The 23,182-nt window shown below is 47.1% G+C and overlaps 1 protein-coding gene across 2 annotated transcripts in view; it reads left to right on the top strand.

Moving 5' to 3' along the window:
* trappc10 (trafficking protein particle complex subunit 10) overlaps window positions 1-20,107 on the top strand; it is a 153,215-nt gene extending 133,108 nt beyond the window's left edge. For both annotated transcript variants that reach the window (XM_073044757.1, XM_073044756.1), the window contains exons 19-23: window positions 5,525-5,651; window positions 9,822-9,989; window positions 10,544-10,721; window positions 15,503-15,697; window positions 19,063-20,107. In XM_073044757.1, the coding sequence (XP_072900858.1) occupies window positions 5,525-5,651; window positions 9,822-9,989; window positions 10,544-10,721; window positions 15,503-15,697; window positions 19,063-19,307 (913 nt within the window). In that variant the 3' untranslated portion in view covers window positions 19,308-20,107. The remainder of the gene's footprint in view (window positions 1-5,524; window positions 5,652-9,821; window positions 9,990-10,543; window positions 10,722-15,502; window positions 15,698-19,062) is intronic.
* The last annotated feature ends 3,075 nt before the right edge of the window (window positions 20,108-23,182 follow it).

Raw genomic sequence — 23,182 nt, 5'->3', positions numbered from 1 at the left:
TAACATCAAATCCTCAACATTCCTCACTCACAGAAAACAGGGACAATAACATCAAATCAACCTCCTCACTCACAGAAAACAGAGACAATAGCATCAAATCAACCTCCTCACTCACAGAAAACAGGGACAATAACATCAAATCCTCAACCTCCTCACTCACAGAAAACAGGGACAATAACATCAAATCCTCAACCTCCTCACTCACAGAAAACAGCGACAATAACATCAAATCCTCCTCCTCACTCACAGAAAACAGGGACAATAGCATCAAATCCTCAACCTCCTCACTCACAGAAAACAGGGACAATAACATCAAATCCTCAACCTCCTCACTCACAGAAAACAGTGACAATAACATCAAATCCTCAACCTCCTCACTCACAGAAAACAGTGACAATAACATCAAATCCTCAACCTCCTCACTCACAGAAAACAGAGACAATAACATCAAATCCTCAACCTCCTCACTCACAGAAAACAGGGACAATAACATCAAATCCTCAACCTCCTCACTCACAGAAAACAGAGACAATAACATCAAATCCTCAACCTCCTCACTCACAGAAAACAGAGACAATAACATCAAATCCTCAACCTCCTCACTCACAGAAAACAGGGACAATAACATCAAATCCTCAACATCCTCACTCACAGAAAACAGGGACAATAACATCAAATCCTCAACCTCCTCACTCACAGAAAACAGAGACAATAGTATCAAATCCTCAACCTCCTCACTCACAGAAAACAGAGACAATAAAATCAAATCCTCAACCTCCTCACTCACAGAAAACAGGGACAATAACATCAAATCCTCAACCTCCTCACTCACAGAAAACAGTGACAATAACATCAAATCCTCAACCTCCTCACTCACAGAAAACAGAGACAATAGCATCAAATCCTCAACCTCCTCACTCACAGAAAACAGTGACAATAACATCAAATCCTCAACCTCCTCACTCACAGAAAACAGTGACAATAACATCAAATCCTCAACCTCCTCACTCACAGAAAACAGAGACAATAGCATCAAATCCTCAACCTCCTCACTCACAGAAAACAGCGACAATAACATCAAATCCTCAACCTCCTCACTCACAGAAAACAGCGACAATAACATCAAATCAACCTCCTCACTCACAGAAAACAGGGACAATAACATCAAATCAACCTCCTCACTCACAGTAAACAGGGACAATAACATCAAATCAACCTCCTCACTCACAGAAAACAGGGACAATAACATCAAATCAACCTCCTCACTCACAGAAAACAGGGACAATAGCATCAAATCCTCAACCTCCTCACTCACAGAAAACAGGGACAATAACATCAAATCCTCAACCTCCTCACTCACAGAAAACAGGGACAATAACATCAAATCCTCAACCTCCTCACTCACAGAAAACAGGGACAATAACATCAAATCCTCAACCTCCTCACTCACAGAAAACAGGGACAATAACATCAAATCCTCAACCTCCTCACTCACAGAAAACAGCGACAATAACATCAAATCCTCAACCTCCTCACTCACAGAAAACAGGGACAATAACATCAAATCCTCAACCTCCTCACTCACAGAAAACAGCGACAATAACATCAAATCCTCAACCTCCTCACTCACAGAAAACAGGGACAATAACATCAAATCAACCTCCTCACTCACAGAAAACAGGGACAATAACATCAAATCAACCTCCTCACTCACAGAAAACAGGGACAATAACATCAAATCAACCTCCTCACTCACAGAAAACAGGGACAATAACATCAAATCCTCAACCTCCTCACTCACAGAAAACAGGGACAATAACATCAAATCCTCAACCTCCTCACTCACAGAAAACAGAGACAATAGCATCAAATCCTCAACCTCCTCACTCACAGAAAACAGTGACAATAACATCAAATCCTCCTCCTCACTCACAGAAAACAGAGACAATAACATCAAATCAACCTCCTCACTCACAGAAAACAGAGACAATAACATCAAATCCTCAACCTCCTCACTCACAGAAAACAGAGACAATAACATCAAATCCTCAACCTCCTCACTCACAGAAAACAGCGACAATAACATCAAATCCTCAACCTCCTCACTCACAGAAAACAGAGACAATAACATCAAATCCTCAACCTCCTCACTCACAGAAAACAGGGACAATAACATCAAATCCTCCTCCTCACTCACAGAAAACAGAGACAATAACATCAAATCAACCTCCTCACTCACAGAAAACAGAGACAATAACATCAAATCAACCTCCTCACTCACAGAAAACAGAGACAATAACATCAAATCAACCTCCTCACTCACAGAAAACAGTGACAATAACATCAAATCCTCCTCCTCACTCACAGAAAACAGAGACAATAACATCAAATCAACCTCCTCACTCACAGAAAACAGAGACAATAACATCAAATCAACCTCCTCACTCACAGAAAACAGTGACAATAACATCAAATCCTCAACCTCCTCACTCACAGAAAACAGTGACAATAACATCAAATCCTCAACCTCCTCACTCACAGAAAACAGGGACAATAACATCAAATCAACCTCCTCACTCACAGAAAACAGGGACAATAACATCAAATCCTCAACCTCCTCACTCACAGAAAACAGGGACAATAACATCAAATCCTCAACCTCCTCACTCACAGAAAACAGAGACAATAACATCAAATCCTCAACCTCCTCACTCACAGAAAACAGTGACAATAACATCAAATCCTCAACCTCCTCACTCACAGAAAACAGTGACAATAACATCAAATCCTCCTCCTCACTCACAGAAAACAGAGACAATAACATCAAATCAACCTCCTCACTCACAGAAAACAGAGACAATAACATCAAATCCTCAACCTCCTCACTCACAGAAAACAGAGACAATAACATCAAATCCTCAACCTCCTCACTCACAGAAAACAGAGACAATAACATCAAATCCTCAACCTCCTCACTCACAGAAAACAGGGACAATAACATCAAATCAACCTCCTCACTCACAGAAAACAGAGACAATAACATCAAATCCTCAACCTCACTCACAGAAAACAGGGACAATAACATCAAATCCTCAACCTCACTCACAGAAAACAGGGACAATAACATCAAATCCTCAACCTCCTCACTCACAGAAAACAGTGACAATAACATCAAATCCTCAACCTCCTCACTCACAGAAAACAGAGACAATAACATCAAATCCTCAACCTCCTCACTCACAGAAAACAGTGACATTAACATCAAATCAACCTCCTCACTCACAGAAAACAGAGACAATAACATCAAATCCTCAACCTCCTCACTCACAGAAAACAGGGACAATAACATCAAATCCTCTACCTCCTCACTCACAGAAAACAGGGACAATAACATCAAATCCTCAACCTCCTCACTCACAGAAAACAGGGACAATAACATCAAATCCTCAACCTCCTCACTCACAGAAAACAGGGACAATAACATCAAATCCTCAACCTCCTCACTCACAGAAAACAGGGACAATAACATCAAATCCTCAACCTCCTCACTCACAGAAAACAGCGACAATAACATCAAATCTTCAACCTCCTCACTCACAGAAAACAGAGACAATAGCATCAAATCAACCTCCTCACTCACAGAAAACAGCGACAATAACATCAAATCCTCAACCTCCTCACTCACAGAAAACAGTGACAGTAACATCAAATCCTCAACCTCCTCACTCACAGAAAACAGGGACAATAACATCAAATCCTCAACCTCCTCACTCACAGAAAACAGGGACAATAACATCAAATCCTCAACCTCCTCACTCACAGAAAATAGGGACAATAACATCAAATCCTCAACCTCCTCACTCACAGAAAACAGGGACAATAACATCAAATCCTCAACCTCCTCACTCACAGAAAACAGGGACAATAACATCAAATCCTCAACCTCCTCACTCACAGAAAACAGGGACAATAACATCAAATCCTCAACCTCCTCACTCACAGAAAACAGTGACAATAACATCAAATCCTCCTCCTCACTCACAGAAAACAGAGACAATAACATCAAATCCTCAACCTCCTCACTCACAGAAAACAGTGACAATAACATCAAATCCTCCTCCTCACTCACAGAAAACAGGGACAATAACATCAAATCAACCTCCTCACTCACAGAAAACAGAGACAATAACATCAAATCCTCAACCTCACTCACAGAAAACAGGGACAATAACATCAAATCCTCAACCTCACTCACAGAAAACAGGGACAATAACATCAAATCCTCAACCTCCTCACTCACAGAAAACAGTGACAATAACATCAAATCCTCAACCTCCTCACTCACAGAAAACAGAGACAATAACATCAAATCCTCAACCTCCTCACTCACAGAAAACAGTGACAATAACATCAAATCAACCTCCTCACTCACAGAAAACAGAGACAATAACATCAAATCCTCAACCTCCTCACTCACAGAAAACAGGGACAATAACATCAAATCAACCTCCTCACTCACAGAAAACAGAGACAATAACATCAAATCCTCAACCTCCTCACTCACAGAAAACAGGGACAATAACATCAAATCCTCAACCTCCTCACTCACAGAAAACAGGGACAATAACATCAAATCCTCAACCTCCTCACTCACAGAAAACAGCGACAATAACATCAAATCCTCAACCTCCTCACTCACAGAAAACAGTGACAATAACATCAAATCCTCAACCTCCTCACTCACAGAAAACAGGGACAATAACATCAAATCCTCAACCTCCTCACTCACAGAAAACAGAGACAATAACATCAAATCCTCAACCTCCTCACTCACAGAAAACAGGGACAATAACATCAAATCCTCAACCTCCTCACTCACAGAAAACAGGGACAATAACATCAAATCCTCAACCTCCTCACTCACAGAAAACAGGGACAATAACATCAAATCCTCAACCTCCTCACTCACAGAAAACAGGGACAATAACATCAAATCCTCAACCTCCTCACTCACAGAAAACAGAGACAATAGCATCAAATCCTCAACCTCCTCATTCACAAATTGTACATGGTACAATTCACTCTGTTCATGGCTTTCCTCCAGATGCTACAGTTTCCTCCCACATTCCCAAGATGTACACATTAGGGTTAGTGAGCTGTGGCGATGCTATGTTGGTGCTGGAAGCACGGTGAAACGTGCGGGCTGCCCCAGTGTATCTTCAGACTGTGGTGATCTTTGATGTACAGTGCACATTTCACTCTATGTTTCACAGTGCATGTGACAGATGAAGCTCATCTTTATCCTGATTGGCGAGTGTCGCAGAACAGGGACCAGTCCCTTTGGCCCACATTGTCCCTGCTGACTTTCATGTCGATGATGGATTGCTGTTCCTGTTGTGTCCCTTGTAGGTGCTGTTCTGTGCACTGAACTATTTTCTCTTAAACTCTCCCTCCCCCTTCCCTCTTCACCCGCTTCTTCTGACCTCCTCCCCCCTCCTTCCTCCCCATCCCCTCCCCCTCACAGGAAGTATCTACAGGTGTGTGTTCACAACCTGTCTGAGGTGGGTTTCCAGTTGTTTGATCCTCAGTTGGTGGACCTGGCCAACAGCTCGCGCCTGGACTTTGTATCCCTCAACTCCTCCAAGCAGCAGGTAAGAAGGGAGGGAGGGAGGGAGAGTGTGAGTGCCTGTGCCCATCACTGACTAGCTTTGATCACGTGTCCTATGGGGTGGGCATCTCCCACGCTCTGCTCCAAGATCACCCATTCCCTGGTGGTCTCCTGCTCGGTTAACGGACAGTGCCAACCTCTCCCACTCACTCCCCATGAGTAATGATATCAAGTTCAAATATAATTGTCAAGTTCATGTTTAAATGTCATGAACACAGCCAAACAAAACAGATTTCCTCCATGGCCAAGGTGTGAAACCAAAAGTCGTACACGGCACATAGCAGACGGGCTTTTTTTTGTGACTGTCCGTTTTTCTGGTTTCATAATTACATGTGGTACAAGTGTTGAGACTGATGGTGCATAGATGACCTGAGCCATGTTTCTGCTAGAAAAATTATGCAGCAGTTCCTCATCATGAGCCGGATGCAGTCCAGTTTGTCTTCCACCGATCAAGCACTGGAGGGCATCACCAACGGGAGGGGGCAGTCTCCAACCAAGCTGGATGGCCGTCCTGCCACGCGACAGGCAGCTCTGCGGCATGAGGCCTGGTCCACACAACGACCAAGGCCACGCAGCTCCCTACCATCGGACTCACCAACGAGGCAGTGACACTGTGATAACCCCACTGTGTCATACCCCAATCTGAATGCATCCTTCTGGTACGTTCAACAGAGTTCCTCAGCTGGTAACTCTACCCAGTGACCATATCCACACCGCTGACCTGAAATGGACTGACCGTGAGTTTTGTGTTTGCGGGTCAGAAATTGGCCGTCTGGCTTATTACTGACACAAGACCACGAGACACAGGAGCAGAATTAGACCATTCAGCCCATTGAACCTGCTCCACCATTCCATCATGACTGATTTACTATCCCTCTCAATCCCATTCTCCTGTCTTCTCCTTCGACACCGCAACTAATCAAGAACCTATCAAGCTCTGCTTTAAATTCACACAATGACTTGGCTTCCACAGCCATCTGAGGCGGTGAATCCAACAGATTCATCATCCTCTGACTGAAGAAATTCCACCTCATGTCTGTTCTGAGGGGACACTCTATTCTGAAGTTATGCCCTCTGGTCCTGGACTCCCCCCCCCCCCTCCCCCCGCTGGAAGCATCCTCTTCATGTCCCCTTTGTTTAGGCCCTTCAAAATTTGATACGTTTCAATTAGATTTCCTCCCTCATTCTTCTAAACTCCAGCGAGTACAGGCCCAGAGCCATCAAACACTCCTCATCCATTAACCCTTTCATTCTCGTGAATTTCCTCTGGACCCTCTACAAGCCAGCACATCATTTCTTAGATAAGGAACCCAAAACTGCTCACAATACTCCAAGTGGGGTGAGTACAGTCCATCAATACAGAGCATTTCAGTACAACAGTGCCTCGAGGTTTCTGTGGGGAAAATAACCAAATGCAGAATAAACTGTTGTAATTGCAAAGAAAGTGCAGTGCAGGCAGACAATTAGGTGCAAGGTCATATTGTGGTAGATTGTGAGGTCAAGACCCATCTTGTTGTAACAATGGGATAGAATCAGAATGAGGTTATAGATTATAGATTGTGAAATTTGTGACAAGCTGCATCAGTGCCTGGTGTGGGAAGTGCACTGTAGTGTTCAGGAATGCTATACAACGGGTAGTCGGAACTGTCTAATTCATTGCCAGCATTGATCTGCCCGTCATCAACAAACTTTACAGTGATATTAAACCTGATCCTGCTTCTGGCCAAGGACAGTTACGCAGAAAGGTGCTGGAAAATGACCAGTAACGTCACTAAGGATCACACCTACCTGCTCATGGGCTGTTTGTCCCACTCCCATCAGGGAGGAGGCTACATAGCATCCACACCAGGACCACCAGACTCCAGAACAGTTACTTTCCCCAAGCAGTAAGGCTGATCAACACCTTCACCCACTGACCTACCCCTCCACACCCCCAACCACCACTACTTTATCATTTCCTGTCAGTCACCTTACGTCCAGACACTCCTGTGCCTAGCAACACTTTATGGACAGGCAATCAATCTATGTGTATAAGTTAGCTTATTCATTTATTTATTATATTTACTGCTTTATTGTGTATTTTTTGTGTTGCATTGGATCTGAAGTAACAATGATTCCATTCTCCTGTACATTAAACAATCCTGAATCTTGGATGTAATTGTGCAAAGTGATCCACATCAATTGCATACAAAGTTTATCCACTGTATCTCAGTAAATGTGACAAAGTAAGCCAATGACTAGTTGACCCTGAATATTTGTCTTTTCACTGTGTCAGGGAGGAGGATCGGACTGGGACCAGGGGACATTTCCTCACAGGTATACAAAATGACAAGGTGTATAGATAGGGTAAATACAAGCAGGCTTTTTCCACTGAGGTTGGGTGGGACTAGAATTAGAGGTCAAGGATTAAAGGAGAAAGGTGGAATATTTAAGGGGAACCCGAGAGAGAACAACTTCACTCAGAAGGTGATGAATCTGTGGAATTCATTGCCACAGACGGCTGTGGAGGCCAAGTCATTGAGTATATTTAAAGTGGAGGTTGATAGGTTCTTGATAAGTCAGGGCAACAAAGGTTACGGGGAGAATGCAGGAGAATGGGATTGAGAGGGATAATAGATCAGCCATGCTGGAATGGCAGAGCAGAGTCAATGGGCCAAATGGCCTAATTCTGCTCCTATGTCTTATGGTGTAATGTGATGGGGAACTTCTTCACTCAGGGTGGTATGAATGTGGAATGAGCTGCTAGTGGAAGTGGTTGATTGCAACATTTAAGAGGAGGTTCATCCAGAAGATTAAGATGCATGGAATCCATGGTGAATTGGCTGTCTGGCTTGCCCTTAGAAGATGGAGGGTGGTGGTCGAAGAGACTTATTCTAGCTGCAAGTCTGTGATAAGTGGTGTTCTGCAGGGATCTGTACCAGGACCTCTGTTTGTAATGTATGTAAATGACCTGGATGAAAATGTAGATGGGCGGGTTAGAAATTTGAAGATGATATGAAGATTGGCGAAGACTGGAAAAGAACACAGTGATCAGTTACAGATATGGGCAGAGAAATTTAACCCGGCCAATAGTGAAGTGTTGCACCTGGAATAGTCAAATGTTGAGAGGTAGCATGCAGTTAAGGTCATATGGCACAGTTGCCTTTAATAGGCACTGAGTTGAAAAGTCAGGAAGTTGTGTTGCAGTTTCATAGAACTCTGGATAGGCCATTCTGGAGACTTACACACAGCTCTGGTCACCCCACTATGGGAAGCATGGTGAGGCTTTGGAGAAGGTGCCGAAGAGGTTTAGTAGGAGGGGTAGGAGGGCTATGGTCCAGGTGTGGATCAATGGGATGAGGCAGATTAATAGTTTGACATAGGTTAGATGGGCAGAAGGGCCTACTTACCTACTGTTTTTATGACTGGAGGGTTGTGAGGCACTTTCACTGGGCTGTGGGTGGGCTTCATGCAGGCTGGGATGGGGGGATATGATGGGGGGGATGCCAAGGGGCAGATTGAGTGTAGAATTGTGTCTCTAGGGTCTCTGGTGCAGTGGGGGGAGGGTGCTGCTGGTCTATTCCGTACTTTGAATGGAAAAACCTACAGAAAGTAGTGGACATGGCTCTGTCCATCACAGGTAAAGCCCTCCCCACCATTGAGCACATCTACATGGAGTGTTGTCACAGGAACACTGCATCCATCATCATGGACCTCCATCACCCAGGTCGTGCTCTCTTCTCACTGCCGTCATCAGGAAGCTACAGGAGCCTCAGGACTCACAGCACCAGGTTCAGGAACAGTTATTACCCCTCAGTCACAGGGTCTTGAACCAGAGGGGATAACTTCACTCAACTTCACTCACCCCAACTCTGAACTGTCCCCACAACCAATGGACTCACTTTCAAGGACTCTTCATATCGTGTTCTCGATATTTATTGTTTATTTATTTATTATTATGCTTTATTTCTTTTGCATTTGCACAGTTTATCTTCTGCACTCTGACTCTTTGTCCAACTTGTGTACATTTTTCCTTTGATTCTAATGTGTTTTTTCTATTTACTGTGAGTGCCCACACATATACAATCTCAGGGTTGTATATGTTCTTTGATAATCAATTTACTTTGAACTTTAACCTGACCTTCACCCATTCCTGCGATTCCCCTCTCCCCAGCACGTGTACAGCAGACAAGCCACGTTCTTCCTCTGGGAGCTGCACTGGGGCGAGGAGCTGGGACCCAGCCTGTCCTCCCAGTTCAGTGTGAACTTCAGCCCTCTGGATGGGCAGCAACATGACTCGATGAAACCCTACACCTACGAGTTCCGGCTTGACAATTTCTGCGTAAGTATCTGTGCTCTCCGGAATCGGTCAGGGTGGGGAAGGGGTAAATTCCTGCGGGTGGCACTCATTGCTGGGTCACTCACTCTGAGGATGTGGAGACAGAGACACACACACACACACACACACACACACACACACACACACACACACACACACACACACACACACACACACACACACACACACACACACACACACACACACACACACACACACACACACACACACACACACACACACACACACACACACACACACACACACACACCCCACCGCTGGGTACCCGTCACCTTCCTCACCGGGCTACTTGTCCTACTAATGCTACCTCAAAGCACAAGGACCACCCCTGTCTCTCCATCTACACACTACATCAAATCACCCTGTTCCCCACCGCCCTCTACCTTCACTCCTCGTTCCCGCCCCTCAGCAATCCCTCTCCCTCTCTTTCTTCCCCTCCCCTGCTCCCCTCCCCTCTGCATCCTCTCTCCCACCCTCTTGTCTCACCCTTCCCCCCTCCAGTCCCTACTGCACTAACCCGCTGTGCTCTGCCTCAGACCCTGTACAATGTGAAGGTGGCTATCTCGCCCCCTCTGGGGTTGGACATGTGTAAGATGGGGACACTGTGCGGTCTGGAGGTATCGATCGTCCGGCTCTCCGACCTCACCGAAGGGGACAGAGATGAGGCTCTCTCTGAGTCCGATGGCTACTGTACCACCAGGCTGATGTATGAAGGTAAGCCTCATCACATGACTTCCACTTAGACCAGAAGACATAGGAGAAGAATTAGGCCATCTGGCCCATCGTGTCTGCACTGCCATTCCATCTCAACTGAGTTGTTACCCCCAAAACCCCATTCTCCTGCCTTCACCTCGTAACCTTTGATACCTCGACTAATCAAGAACCCATTAATCTCTGCTTTAAATGTATCCAATGACTTGGCTTCCACAGCCGTCCGTGACAATGAATTCCACAGATACACCTCCCTCAGGCTAAAGAAATTCTTCCTCATCTCTGTTCTGAATGGACGTCTCTCTATTCTGAGGCCGTGCCCACTGGTCCTAGACTCCCCACTACAGGAAACATCTTCTCCACTGTCTAGGAGACTCTGTCTAGGTCTTTCAATATTTGATAGGTTTCAGCGAGTTTTCCCCTCATTCTTCTAAATTCCTGCAAGTACAGGCCCAGAGCTATCACACACTCCTCATACGTTAACCCTTTCAAGTGGGTTAACCTATAAGGTGTTACAGTTATAGAGAAAATGCAATATAGGCCAACAATAAGGTTTAGGATCACGGTGAGAAAGAATGTCAGGTCAAGAGTTCATCTTTATCATACAGAAGGGCAGTGCAGAATTCCGAAGATAGCAGTGTAGAAGCTGTCTTTGACCCTGATGCTCGGTGCTTTCAGGCTTTTGTATCTTCTGCCTGATGGGAGAAGAGAGAATGTCTGTGGTGGGTGAGACTCTACTGTGTCTGTTGTCTTGTTTATTAATTATTGTACTGCCCTGCACTGTTTTGTGCACTTTATGTAGTCCTGTGCAGGTCTGTAGTCTAGTGCAGTTTTTATGTTGTTTTACGTAGTGTGGCCTTGTGCTGTCTCACATAGTCTACTGTAGTTTTGTGTTGTTTCATGTAGCGCCAGGGTCCTGGAGGAATGTTGTTTCATTTTTACTGTGTACTGTACCGGCAGTGTATGGTCGAAATGACAATAAACTTGACTTTGATTATGCCAGCTGTGTTATTAGGCAGCAGTAGGTGCAGCCAGAGTCTGTGGAAGGGAGGCTGGTTTCCTTGATGTGGGACCACAGCTGTCTGCAGTTACATGCGGTCACATGCAGAGCAGTTGCCATGATAAACTAGGGCACATCTAGACCAAGCATTCCCCACCTGGGGTCCATGGACCCCTCGGTTAATGTCGTGGTCTTTGGCATAGAAAAGATTGAGAATTCCTGATCTGGACAGAATGGTACAAGAGTCTATGGGGACATGCTGAATTTCTCTAGCTTACTGAGGAAGTAGAAGTGTTGGTGAATTTTCTCGGCTGTGACATCAATGTGTTTGGACCAGGTGAGGCTGTTGATGATGTTCACTCTTAGAAACTGGAAGCTGACAACCCTCCGAACCTAAACACCATTGATGTAAACAGGAGCAGGAGTATGACCCCTCCTTTTCTGAAGTCAATGAGCAGCTCTTTCATTTTGTTGACATTGAGGGAAAGGTTGTTGTCATGATACTATGACACTAAGATCTCTATCCTCTTCCTGTACTCCGACTCATCTCCGACACCCCACTACAGCGTATCATCTGGAAATGTGTAGATGGAGTTAGAGGAGAATCCGGTCACTCTGTCATGAATATACAGGGAGTAGAGTAGGGGCCTGGGGATATAACCTTGTGGAGCCCATTGTTTAGAATAATTGTGGTGGTGGTGTTACTGCCTATCCTTACTGATTGTGGTCTGTTGGACAGGAAGTCAAGGATCATGTATTGACTTCCAGGGTCCTGAGTTTGGTTATGCATGGTATTACAATATTGAAAGTGGAGATGAAGTCAATAAATATTAGTCTGACATAAGTGTCTTTACTGTCTAGAGGATGCTCTGGAGATGAGTGTGAGGGCAGAGATGATGTCTCCCAGAGTCCTGAGTTTGGTGATGAGTGAAGCAAAGTGTTAGTACTGTTAGATTCTGGAGTCATAGAACAGAGAAAGGCTTTTCAGCCCATCTAGTCCATGTCTAGCCATGCATCTGGCTAGTTCCATCCACCCACAGATGGACCATAGCCCTCCCACCCACGTATCTATTCAAACTTCTCTTAAATGTTGCGATTAATCAAATGATGCACTACTTGCACTGGCAGCTTGTTCCACACTCTCACCACCCTCTGAGTGAAGTTCCCCCTCATGTTCCCCTTAAACATTTCACCTTTTACCCTTATCTCATGACCTATAATCCTAGTCTCACCCAATTTCAGTGGAAAAAGCTTGTTTGCATTTATCCTGTTCCCTCATAATTTTATATACCTCTATCAATCTCCCCTGTCTTCTATGTTATAAGGAATACAGTCCTAACCTTATAACTCAGGTTTTCCTGACCGGGGAACATCCTTGCAAAATTTCTCTGTGCTCTTTCAACCTTATTGACATCTTTCCTGTAGGTAGGTGACCAAAACTGCACACAATACTCCAAATCAGGCTTCAGCAATGTTTTATACAATTTCAATTTAACATCCCACCTCCTGGACTCAATATATGAAAACCAATGTGTCAAAAGCTCTCTTTACAACCGTATCTACCTGTGATGCCAATTTCAATGAATTATGGACCTGTATTCCCAGGTCCCTTTGTCCTACCACACTCTTCAGTGCCCTACCGTTCACTGTGTAAGACCTCCTCTGGTTGGTCGGACCAAAGTGCAACACCTCACACTTGTCTGCATTAAATTCCATCTGCCATTTTCAGCCCATTCTTTCAGCTGGTCCAGATCCCGCTGCAAGCTTGGAACATCTTCCTCACTGTCCAATGCACCCACAAGCATCCGCAAATTTGATCAGAGGGTTGAAAAGCTTCAGCATGTAGATATTAAGAAAGAGGATGTGCTGGAGCTTTTGGAAAGCATCAAGTTGGATAAGTCACCAGGACTGGATGAGATGTAGCCCAGGCTACTGTGGGAGGTGAGGGGGGAGATTGCTGAGCCTCTGGCGATGATCTTTGCATCATCAATGCGGATGGGAGAGGTTACGGAGGATTGGAGGGTTGCGGATGTTGTTCCCTTATTCAAGAAAGGGAGTAGAGATAGCCCAGGAAATTACAGACCAGTGAGTCTTACTTCAGTGGTTGGTAAGTTGATGGAGAAGATCCTGAGAGGCAGGATTTATGAACATTTGGAGAGGTATAATATGATCAGGAATAGTCAGCATGGCTTTGTCAAGGGCAGGTCGTGCCTTATGAGCCTGATTGAATTTTCTGAGGATGTGATTAAACACATTGATGAAGGTAGAGCAGTAGATGTAGTGTATATGGATTTCAGCAAGGCATTTGATAAGGTACCACATGTGAGGCTTATTGAGAAAGTAAGAAGGCATGGGATCCAAGGGGACCTTGCTTTGTGGATCCAGAACTGGCTTCCCCACAGAAGGCAAAAAGTGGTTGTAGACGGGTCATATTCTACATGGAGGTCGGTCACCAGTGGAGTGCCTCAGGGATCTGTTCTGGGACCCTTTCTGTTCGTGATTTTTATAAATGACCTGGATGAGGAAGTGGAGGGATGGGTTAGAAGATTTGCTGATGACACAAAGGTTGGGGGTGTTGTGGATAGTGTGGAGGGCTGTCAGAGGTTACAGCGGGACATTGATAGGATGCAAAACTGGGCTGAGAAGTGGCAGATGGAATTCAACACAGATAAGTGTGAGGTGATTCAATTTAGAAGGTCAAGTATGATGACAGAATATAGCATATTAATGGTAAGACTCTTGGCAGTGTGGAGGATCAGAGGGATCTTGGGGTCTGAGTCCGTAGGACACTCAAAGCAGCTGCGCAGGTTGACTCCCTGGTTAAGAAGGCATACTGTGCATTGGCCTTCATCAATCGTGGGATTGAGTTTAAGAGCAGAGAGGTAATGTTACAGCTATATCGGACCCTGGTCAGACCCCACTTGGAGTACTGTGCTCAGTTCTGGTCGCCTCACTACAGGAAGGATGTGGAAACTATAGAAAGGGTGTAGAGGAGATTTACAAGGACATTGCCTGGATTGGGGAGCATGCCTTATGAGAATAGGTTGAGTGAACTTGGCCTTTTCTCCTTGGAGTGACAGAGGATGAGAGGTGAACTAATAGAGGTGTATAAGATGATGAGAGGCATTGATCGTGTGGATAGTCAGAGGCTTTTTCCCAGGACTGAAATGGCTAGCCTGAGAGGGCACAGTTTTAAGGTGCTTGGAAGTAGGTACAGAGGAGATGTCGGGAGTAAGTTTTTGATGCAGAGAGTGGTGAGTGCGTGGAATGGGCTGCCAGCAACGGTGGTGGAAGCGGATACGATAGGGTCTTTTAAGAGACTCCTGGATAGGAGCTTAGCTTAGAAAATTAAGAGGGCTATGGTTAACCCTAGGTAATTTGTAAACTAAGTACAGTACATGTTCGGCACAGCATTGTGGGCCGCAGGGCTTGTATTGTGCTGTAGGTTTTCAATGGTACAGTTTACCATATTTTCATCCAGATCACTGATATACACGACAAACTACAACAGACCCAGCACCAGTCCCTATGGTACACAAGCCTCCAGTCAGAGACGCAAGTGTCTGCTATCACTCGCATGAAGCCAATGTCTAATCTGGTTTCCTACCTCACCTTGAATGGCAAGTGACTGAGCCTTCTTGACCAACCTCCCCTGTGGGCCACTGTACTGAAGTCCACTGCCTTGTCTTCATTGATGTACTTGGTTGAAGTTGTGTTGAGGATCCAGTTGCAGATGAAGATCTCTCCAGTTTTCTTCTTTCACCACTTTGTCCTTTCCTTGCAGTTGTTGACAACAGCAGTAACTGGGCCGTGTGTGGCAAGAGCTCTGGGGTCATTACCATGCCGGTGGCCGCCCGCGCCACTCACAAAGTCCACATGGAGGTGATGCCCCTGTTCGCCGGGTTCCTGCCATTTCCCGACATCAAACTCTTCAAATATCTTCCTTTCCAGGCCTGTCCTGCAGGGCAGGTTGATGCAGGTAAGTGGAGATCCTAGGCCCAGTGTTGGAGAGTGGGGAAGGGCAGATCGATGGGTAAGTGGGAGATCCTAGGCCCAGTGTCAGAGAGTGGGGAAGGGCAGATCGATGGGTAAGTGGGAGATCCTAGGCCCAGTGTCAGAGAGTGGGGAAGGGCAGATCGATGGGTAAGTGGGAGATTCTAGGCCCAGTGTCGGAGAGTGGGGAAGGGCAGATCGATGGGTAAGTGGAGATCCTAGGCCCAGTGTCGGAGAGTGGGGAAGGACAGATCGATGGGTAAGTGGGAGATCCTAGGCCCAGTGTCGGAGAGTGGGGAAGGGCAGATCGATGGGTAAGTGGGAGATCCTAGGCCCAGTGTCGGAGAGTGGGGAAGGACAGATCGATGGGTAAGTGGGAGATCCTAGGCCCAGTGTCAGAGAGTGGGGAAGGACAGATCGATGGGTAAGTGGAGATTCTAGGCCCAGTGTCAGAGAGTGGGGAAGGGCAGATCGATGGGTAAGAGGGAGATCCTAGGCCCAGTGTCGGAGAGTGGGGAAGGACAGATCGATGGGTAAGTGGGAGATTCTAGGACCAGTGTCGGAGAGTGCGGAAGGACAGATCGATGGGTAAGTGGAAGATTCTAGGCCCAGTGTCGGAGAGTGGGGAAGGACAGATCGATGGGTAAGTGGGAGATCCTAGGCCCAGTGTTGGAGAGTGGGGAAGGGCAGATCGATGGGTAAGTGGGAGATCCCAGGCCCAGTAGTGGAGAAGGGCAGATCGATGGGTAAGTGGGAGATCCCAGGCCCAGTAGTGGAGAGTGGGGAAGGGCAGATCGATGGGTAAGTGGGAGATCCCAGGCCCAGTAGTGGAGAAGGGCAGATCGATTGGTAAGTGGGAGATCCCAGGCCCAGTAGTGGAGAAGGGCAGATCGATGGGTAAGTGGGAGATCCCAGGCCCAGTAGTGGAGAGTGGGGAAGGGCAGATCGATGGGTAAGTGGGAGATTCTAGGCCCAGTGTCAGAGAGTGGGGAAGGGCAGATCGATGGGTAAGTGGGAGATTCTAGGCCCAGTGTCGGAGAGTGGGGAAGGGCAGATCGATGGGTAAGTGGAGATCCTAGGCCCAGTGTCGGAGAGTGGGGAAGGACAGATCGATGGGTAAGTGGGAGATCCTAGGCCCAGTGTCGGAGAGTGGGGAAGGGCAGATCGATGGGTAAGTGGGAGATCCTAGGCCCAGTAGTGGAGAGTGGGGAAGGGCAGATCGATTGGTAAGTGGGAGATCCCAGGCCCAGTAGTGGAGAAGGGCAGATCGATTGGTAAGTGGGAGATCCCAGGCCCAGTAGTGGAGAAGGGCAGATCGATGGGTAAGTGGGAGATCCCAGGCCCAGTAGTGGAGAGTGGGGAAGGGCAGATCGATTGGTAAGTGGGAGATCCCAGGCCCAGTAGTGGAGAAGGGCAGATAGATGGGTAAGTGGAGATTCTAGGCCCAGTGTCGGAGAGTGGGGAAGGTATTTGGTCCTGGGGCAGTGGTATACTGATTGAGGGGAGGTGCTCACAGTTGAGAGAGCTCCATTATGCCTATCAACCATGATAGTCATGTGATCAACCATGGATACTGTGTCAGGGCAGTATGATATGGAGATATTCCCATGTAGCAGGCTTCTCCTCTCTATCCAAAGCAACAGCGGAGATCGAATCAGTTTGGCGCCAGCGGCATCACCGGAGTTGCCAGTCAGCATTGTGGCACTCCCTAGGGAATCCAGTTCCAAATATTTCCCTCTGGGTTTACTCCCGAAGCCTTCCCCGTGAGTGGGTGTAGCAGCCATGGCAAATGAACCCCGTGCTGCCCGAAGTGACTACTTATAAGGTGCAAAAAACCCAACTTTACCCCTTCTCCTCTCAATAAAAATGGTTCTGCTGAGTTTAGTAGCTAAGCCACACATAAAAGCCAGGATACAGTACCGGTGGGGACGGGTCTGTCACTGTATAACACAGGGGTACAGTACCGGTGGGGACGGGTCTGTCACTGTATAACACCGGGGTACGGTACCGGTGGGGACGGGTCTGTCACTGTGTAACACCGGGGTACGGTACCGGTGGGGACGGGTCTGTCACTGTATAACACAGGGATACGGTACCGGTGGGGGTGGGTCTGTCACTGTGTAACCCCGGGGTACGGTACCGGTGGGGACGGGTCTGTCGCTGTATAACACCGGGGTACGGTACCGGAGGGGACGGGTCTGTCACTGTGTAACACCGGGGTACGGTACCGGTGTGGATGGGTCTGTCACTGTGTAACACCGGGGTACGGTACCGGTGGGGACGGGTCTGTCACTGTGTAACACCGGGGTACGGTACCGGTGGGGACGGGTCTGTCACTGTGTAACGCCGGGGTACGGTACCGGTGGGGACGGGTCTGTCACTGTGTAACACCGGGGTACGGTACCGGTGGGGATGGGTCTGTCGCTGTGTAACACCGGGGTACAGTACCGGTGGGGACGGGTCTGTCACTGTGTAACACAGGGGTACGGTACCAGTGGGGACGGGTCTGTCGCTGTATAACACCGGGGTACGGTACCAGTGGGGACGGGTCTGTCGCTGTATAACACCGGGGTACGGTACCGGTGGGGACGGGTCTGTCACTGTGTAACACCGGGGTATGGTACCGGTGGGGACGGGTCTGTCACTGTGTAACACCGGGGTACGGTACCGGTGGGGACGGGTCTGTCACTGTATAACACCGGGGTACGGTACCGGTGGGGACGGGTCTGTCGCTGTGTAACACCGGGGTACGGTACCGGTGGGGACGGGTCTGTCACTGTGTAACACCGGGGTACGGTACCGGTGGGGACGGGTCTGTCGCTGTGTAACACCGGGGTACGGTACCGGTGGGGACGGGTCTGTCGCTGTGTAACACCGGGGTACGGTACCGGTGGGTACGGGTCTGTCACTGTGTAACACCGGGGTATGGTACCGGTGGGGACGGGTCTGTCACTGTGTAACACCGGGGTACGGTACCGGTGGGGACGGGTCTATCGCTGTGTAACACCGGGGTACGGTACCGGTGGGGACGTGTCTGTCACTGTGTAACACCGGGGTACGGTACCGGAGGGGACGGGTCTGTCACTGTATAACACCGGGGTACGGTACCTGTGGGGACGGGTCTGTCACTGTATAACACCGGGGTACGGTACCGGTGGGGACGGGTCTGTCAGTGTATAACACCGGGGTACGGTACCAGTGGGGACGGGTCTGTCACTGTGTAACACCGGGTTACGGTACCGGTGGGGATGGGTCTGTCACTGTATAACACCGGGGTACGGTACCGGTGTAGATGTCGTAGTATCTCAGTGCCGTGCTGATGGTGAAGCCATTTTGTTTTCTGGATTGCAGCTGCTGACAGCTGGATGGAGAACGACACTTTGTCCTTGGACAAGAACATAGATGAACAGGCGGAGAGCAGCAGCCTGCGCAGTCGAGGCAGCACCCACTCCTCGGGCAGTGGTGAGCACCGGGGGCTGCCGATGCCCCGCCTTCTTCCCTTCTGCACCGGGCAGGTCTTTAATGCCAGCGCCTGCTGCCAGATCCTTGTCCTCCCCTGCCAGGACGACCACATGCTGGAGGTGAACGTCACATGATGCAGAGGGTTTCCACAGCGCCTTGGTTTTCCTGGGGTGTAGTCACCGTGACAGCGGTTGTGATCGCTGGCGTTACTGCCGGTGTGAGCAGCCCCCTCGGTCTGTAAATCTGTCTGTATTTTGGGAGCGGTACTGGGTTGTAATTCTATTTGGTCTTTGTAAACGTCACACCAAGATATTTGTGATTGAATTTCAGTACACAGAAACTGATCTCCTGTGGTGTAACTCTCCCCATTCCAACCCAGCCCAAACCTGGAGACGCTCAGCTTTGCATCCACCCAGATTGGGCACAGCCTCGCACTCCAGACTTGTGCCGTCTCCTTGCATGATGCCCTTCCTTCTCTGAGATCCCGCAAACTGTACCTTCCACCTGACCACAGCGAGACTCTTCTCCCCCTTCTTGATCCCTTGGATTCAAACAGTGAACAGGGCTTGGTCTGTTTAACTAGGTTAACTTTAATTTATTTACCATATTCTAATTTATCAGCCACATTTAATTATATAAATATAAGTCTATGAAAAGTAATATAAAATTGGGTGGTAGGACCTGAGGCTGTTTGGTTGCCAAGATGTGCTGGCCAAGTTGCTGCGAAGCTTCCACTCCACTGCCCCCCTTCTCGTCAGTCCGACAGTGCGATGCAGCGACGCACGTGGTTTGTCAACTCACTGAGAGTGTAGTCAGTGCACCGCACCGTGTGATCTCCAGAGTATCGACCCCTGTATATTTCCTCCTTAATCACAGGTCTGATGATGTTTGCTCAGTGAACTGTGAATATTATATCAATATGCTGAAAACCTGACCACGGTGTCGTCTCTTTCTTTGACCTGCTGTTCTGTAACAGTTAGTGGTTGAATTGATAATTTTGTCACATGCACTGAGATACTGTGAAAGGTTTTTGTCTGCACGTTCTCCAGAACGATGATCCCAGAGCTGAATACGTGAAGCCAGTAAACAGGAAAAGAGTGTGGAATAGAGTGTGACATTTACAGAGGAAGTCCAGACGAGGCACGCACGGGATTCTGCCATTGCTGCAAACCCGGAATACACACAAAATGCCACAGGATCTCGGCAGGTCGGGCAGCATCTATGGAGAGGAGTAAACAGTCAATGTTTCAGGTTTAATCAGTCTATGAATTCATTGCCACAGATGGCTGTGGTGGGCAAGCAAATGGGTATACTTAAAGTGGAAGTTTCTTCAGATATATGAAGTGTAAAAGAGAAGCGAAAGCAGACATCATACCACTGCAAAATGATGCTGGAGAGGTAGTAACGAAGGACAAAAAAAAAGGCCGACAAACTGAATAAGTATTTTGCACCAGTATGGTGGAAGTTCCAGCTGTCGGGGCATGAAGTGTGTGAGGTTACCATAGCTGGAGAGAAGGTTCTTGGGCAACAGAAAGGTTTGGAGGTAGAAAAGTCCCCTGGGACTGGTGGGCTACACCCCAGGGTTCTGAAAGAGGGGGCTGAAGAGATCGTGGAGGCATTAGTAATGATTTTTCAAGAATCACTAGATTCTGGAATGGTTCTGGAAAACTGGGAAACTGCAGATGTCAATCCTCTCTTCAAGAAGGGAGAGCACCAGAAAAAAGGAAACTATAGAGTGGTTAGTCTTACTTTAGTTGGGAGTCGATTATTATTAAGGATGAGGTCTCAGGACACTTGGAGGCACATGATAAAATCAGCTGTAGTCAGCATGCTTTCCTCAAAGGAAAATCTTGCCTGACAAAACTTGGAATTCTTAGAAGAAATAACAAGCTGGTTGATGTGTACTTGGACTTTCAGAAGGCCTTTGACAAGGTGTCTCACATGAGGCCACGAAACAAACCACGAGCCTGAGGTATTACAGGAAAGATTTCTAGCATGGATAAAGCAGTGGCTGATTGGCAGGAGGCAAAGAGTGGGAATAAAGGGAGCCTTTTCTGGGTGGCAGCTGGTGACTAGAGATGTTCCATAGGCTTTGCTGAAATGTTTGCAGACCATATGAGGACAAGTGGAGGGGCAGGTATTTTAAGGAAGTAGAGAGGCTACAGATTAGGAGAATGGGCAAGACAGTGGCAGATAGAATAAAATGTCATGAAGTGAATGGTCATACACTTTGGTCGAAGGAATGAAAGGGTAATCTAAGTGGAGAGAAAATACTAAAAAAAAACAGGTGCAAAGCGATTTAGAAGTCCTTGTGCAGGATCCTTTAAAAGTTAATTTGCAGGTTGAGTCTGTGGTGAGGAAAGCAAATGCAATGTTAACATAGAAAACCTACAGCACAATACAGACCCTTCGGCCCAAAAAGATGTGCCGAACATGTCCTTACCTGAGAAATTACCTAGGGTTACCCATAGCCCTCTATTTTTCTGAGCTCCATATACCTGTCTCTTAAAAGACCCTAACGTATCTGCCTCCATCAACGTCACTGGCGGCCCATTCCACACATTCACCACTCACTGCGTAAAAAAACAAAAAAAAAAACCTTACCCCTGATATCTCCTCTGTACATACTTCCAAGCACCTTAAAACTGTGCCTTCTCGTGTTAGCCCATTCTACCCTGGGAAAAAGCTTCTGACTATCTACATGATCAATGCCTCTCATCATCTTATACATCTCTAACAGATCACCTCTCATCCTCCGTTGCTCCAAGGAAACTATTCACTCAACCTATTCCCATAAGGCATACTCCCCAATCCTGGGCAACATCATTGTAAATCTCTGCACCCTTTCTATGGTTTCCACATCCTTCCTGTAGTGAGGCAACCAGAACTGAGCACAGTTCTCCAAGAGGGGTCTGACCAGAGTCGTATATAGCTGCAACATTACCTCTCAGCTCCTAAATTCAATCCCACGATTGATGAAGGCCAAATCACCGTATGCCTTCTTAACCACAGAGTCAACCTGTGCAGCAGCTTTGAGTGTCCTATGGACTCAGATCCCAAGATCCCTCTGATCCTCCACACTGCCAAAGTGTCTTACCATTAATACTATATTCTGCCATCATATTTGACCTACCAAAATGAACCACCTCACACTTATCTGTGTTGAACTCCATCTGCCACTTCTCAGCCCAGTTTTGCATCCTATCAATGTCCCACTGTAACCTCTGACAGCCCTCCACACTATCCACAACACCTCCAACCTTTGTGTCATTGGCAAATTTATTAATCCATCCCTCCACTTCCTCATCCAGGTCATTTATAAAAATCACGAAGATTAGGGGTCCCAGAACAGATCCCTGAGGCACTCCACTGGTGACCGACCTCCATGCAGAATATGACCCATCTACAACCACTCTTTGCCTTCTGTGGGCAAGCCAGTTCTGGATTCACAAAGCAACTTCTCCTTGGATCCCATGCATCCTTACTTTCTCAATGGGCCTTGCATGGGGTACCTTGTTAAATGCTTTGCTGAAATCCATATACACTACATCTACTGCTCTACCATCATCAATGTGTTTAGTCATATCCTCAAAAAATTCAATCAGGCTTGTAAAGCACGACCTGCCTTTCACAAAGCCATGCTGACTACTCCTAATCATATTATGCCTCTCCAAATGTTCATAAATCCTGCCTCTCAGGATCTTTTCCATCAGCTTACAAACCACTGAAGACTCACTGGTCTATAATTTTCTGGGCAATCTCTACTCCCTTTCTTGAACAATGGAACAACATCCGCAATCCTCCAGAATCTCTCCCGTCCCCATTGATGATGCAAAGATCATCGCCAGAGGCTGCCATCTCCTCCCTCACCTCCCACAGTAGCCTGGGATACATCTCATCCGGTCCTGGTGACTTATCCAACTTGATGCTTTCCAAGAGCTCCTGCACATCCTCTTTCTTAATATCTACATGCTCAAGCATTTCAGTCTGCTGTAAGTCATCCCTACAA

Source organism: Hemitrygon akajei, chromosome 5, assembly GCF_048418815.1.
Source record: "Hemitrygon akajei chromosome 5, sHemAka1.3, whole genome shotgun sequence".
NCBI classification, from domain to species: domain Eukaryota; kingdom Metazoa; phylum Chordata; class Chondrichthyes; order Myliobatiformes; family Dasyatidae; genus Hemitrygon; species Hemitrygon akajei.
The sequence above is the reverse complement of the archived record's forward strand: the minus strand, read 5'-3'. Positions and strand labels throughout refer to the sequence as shown.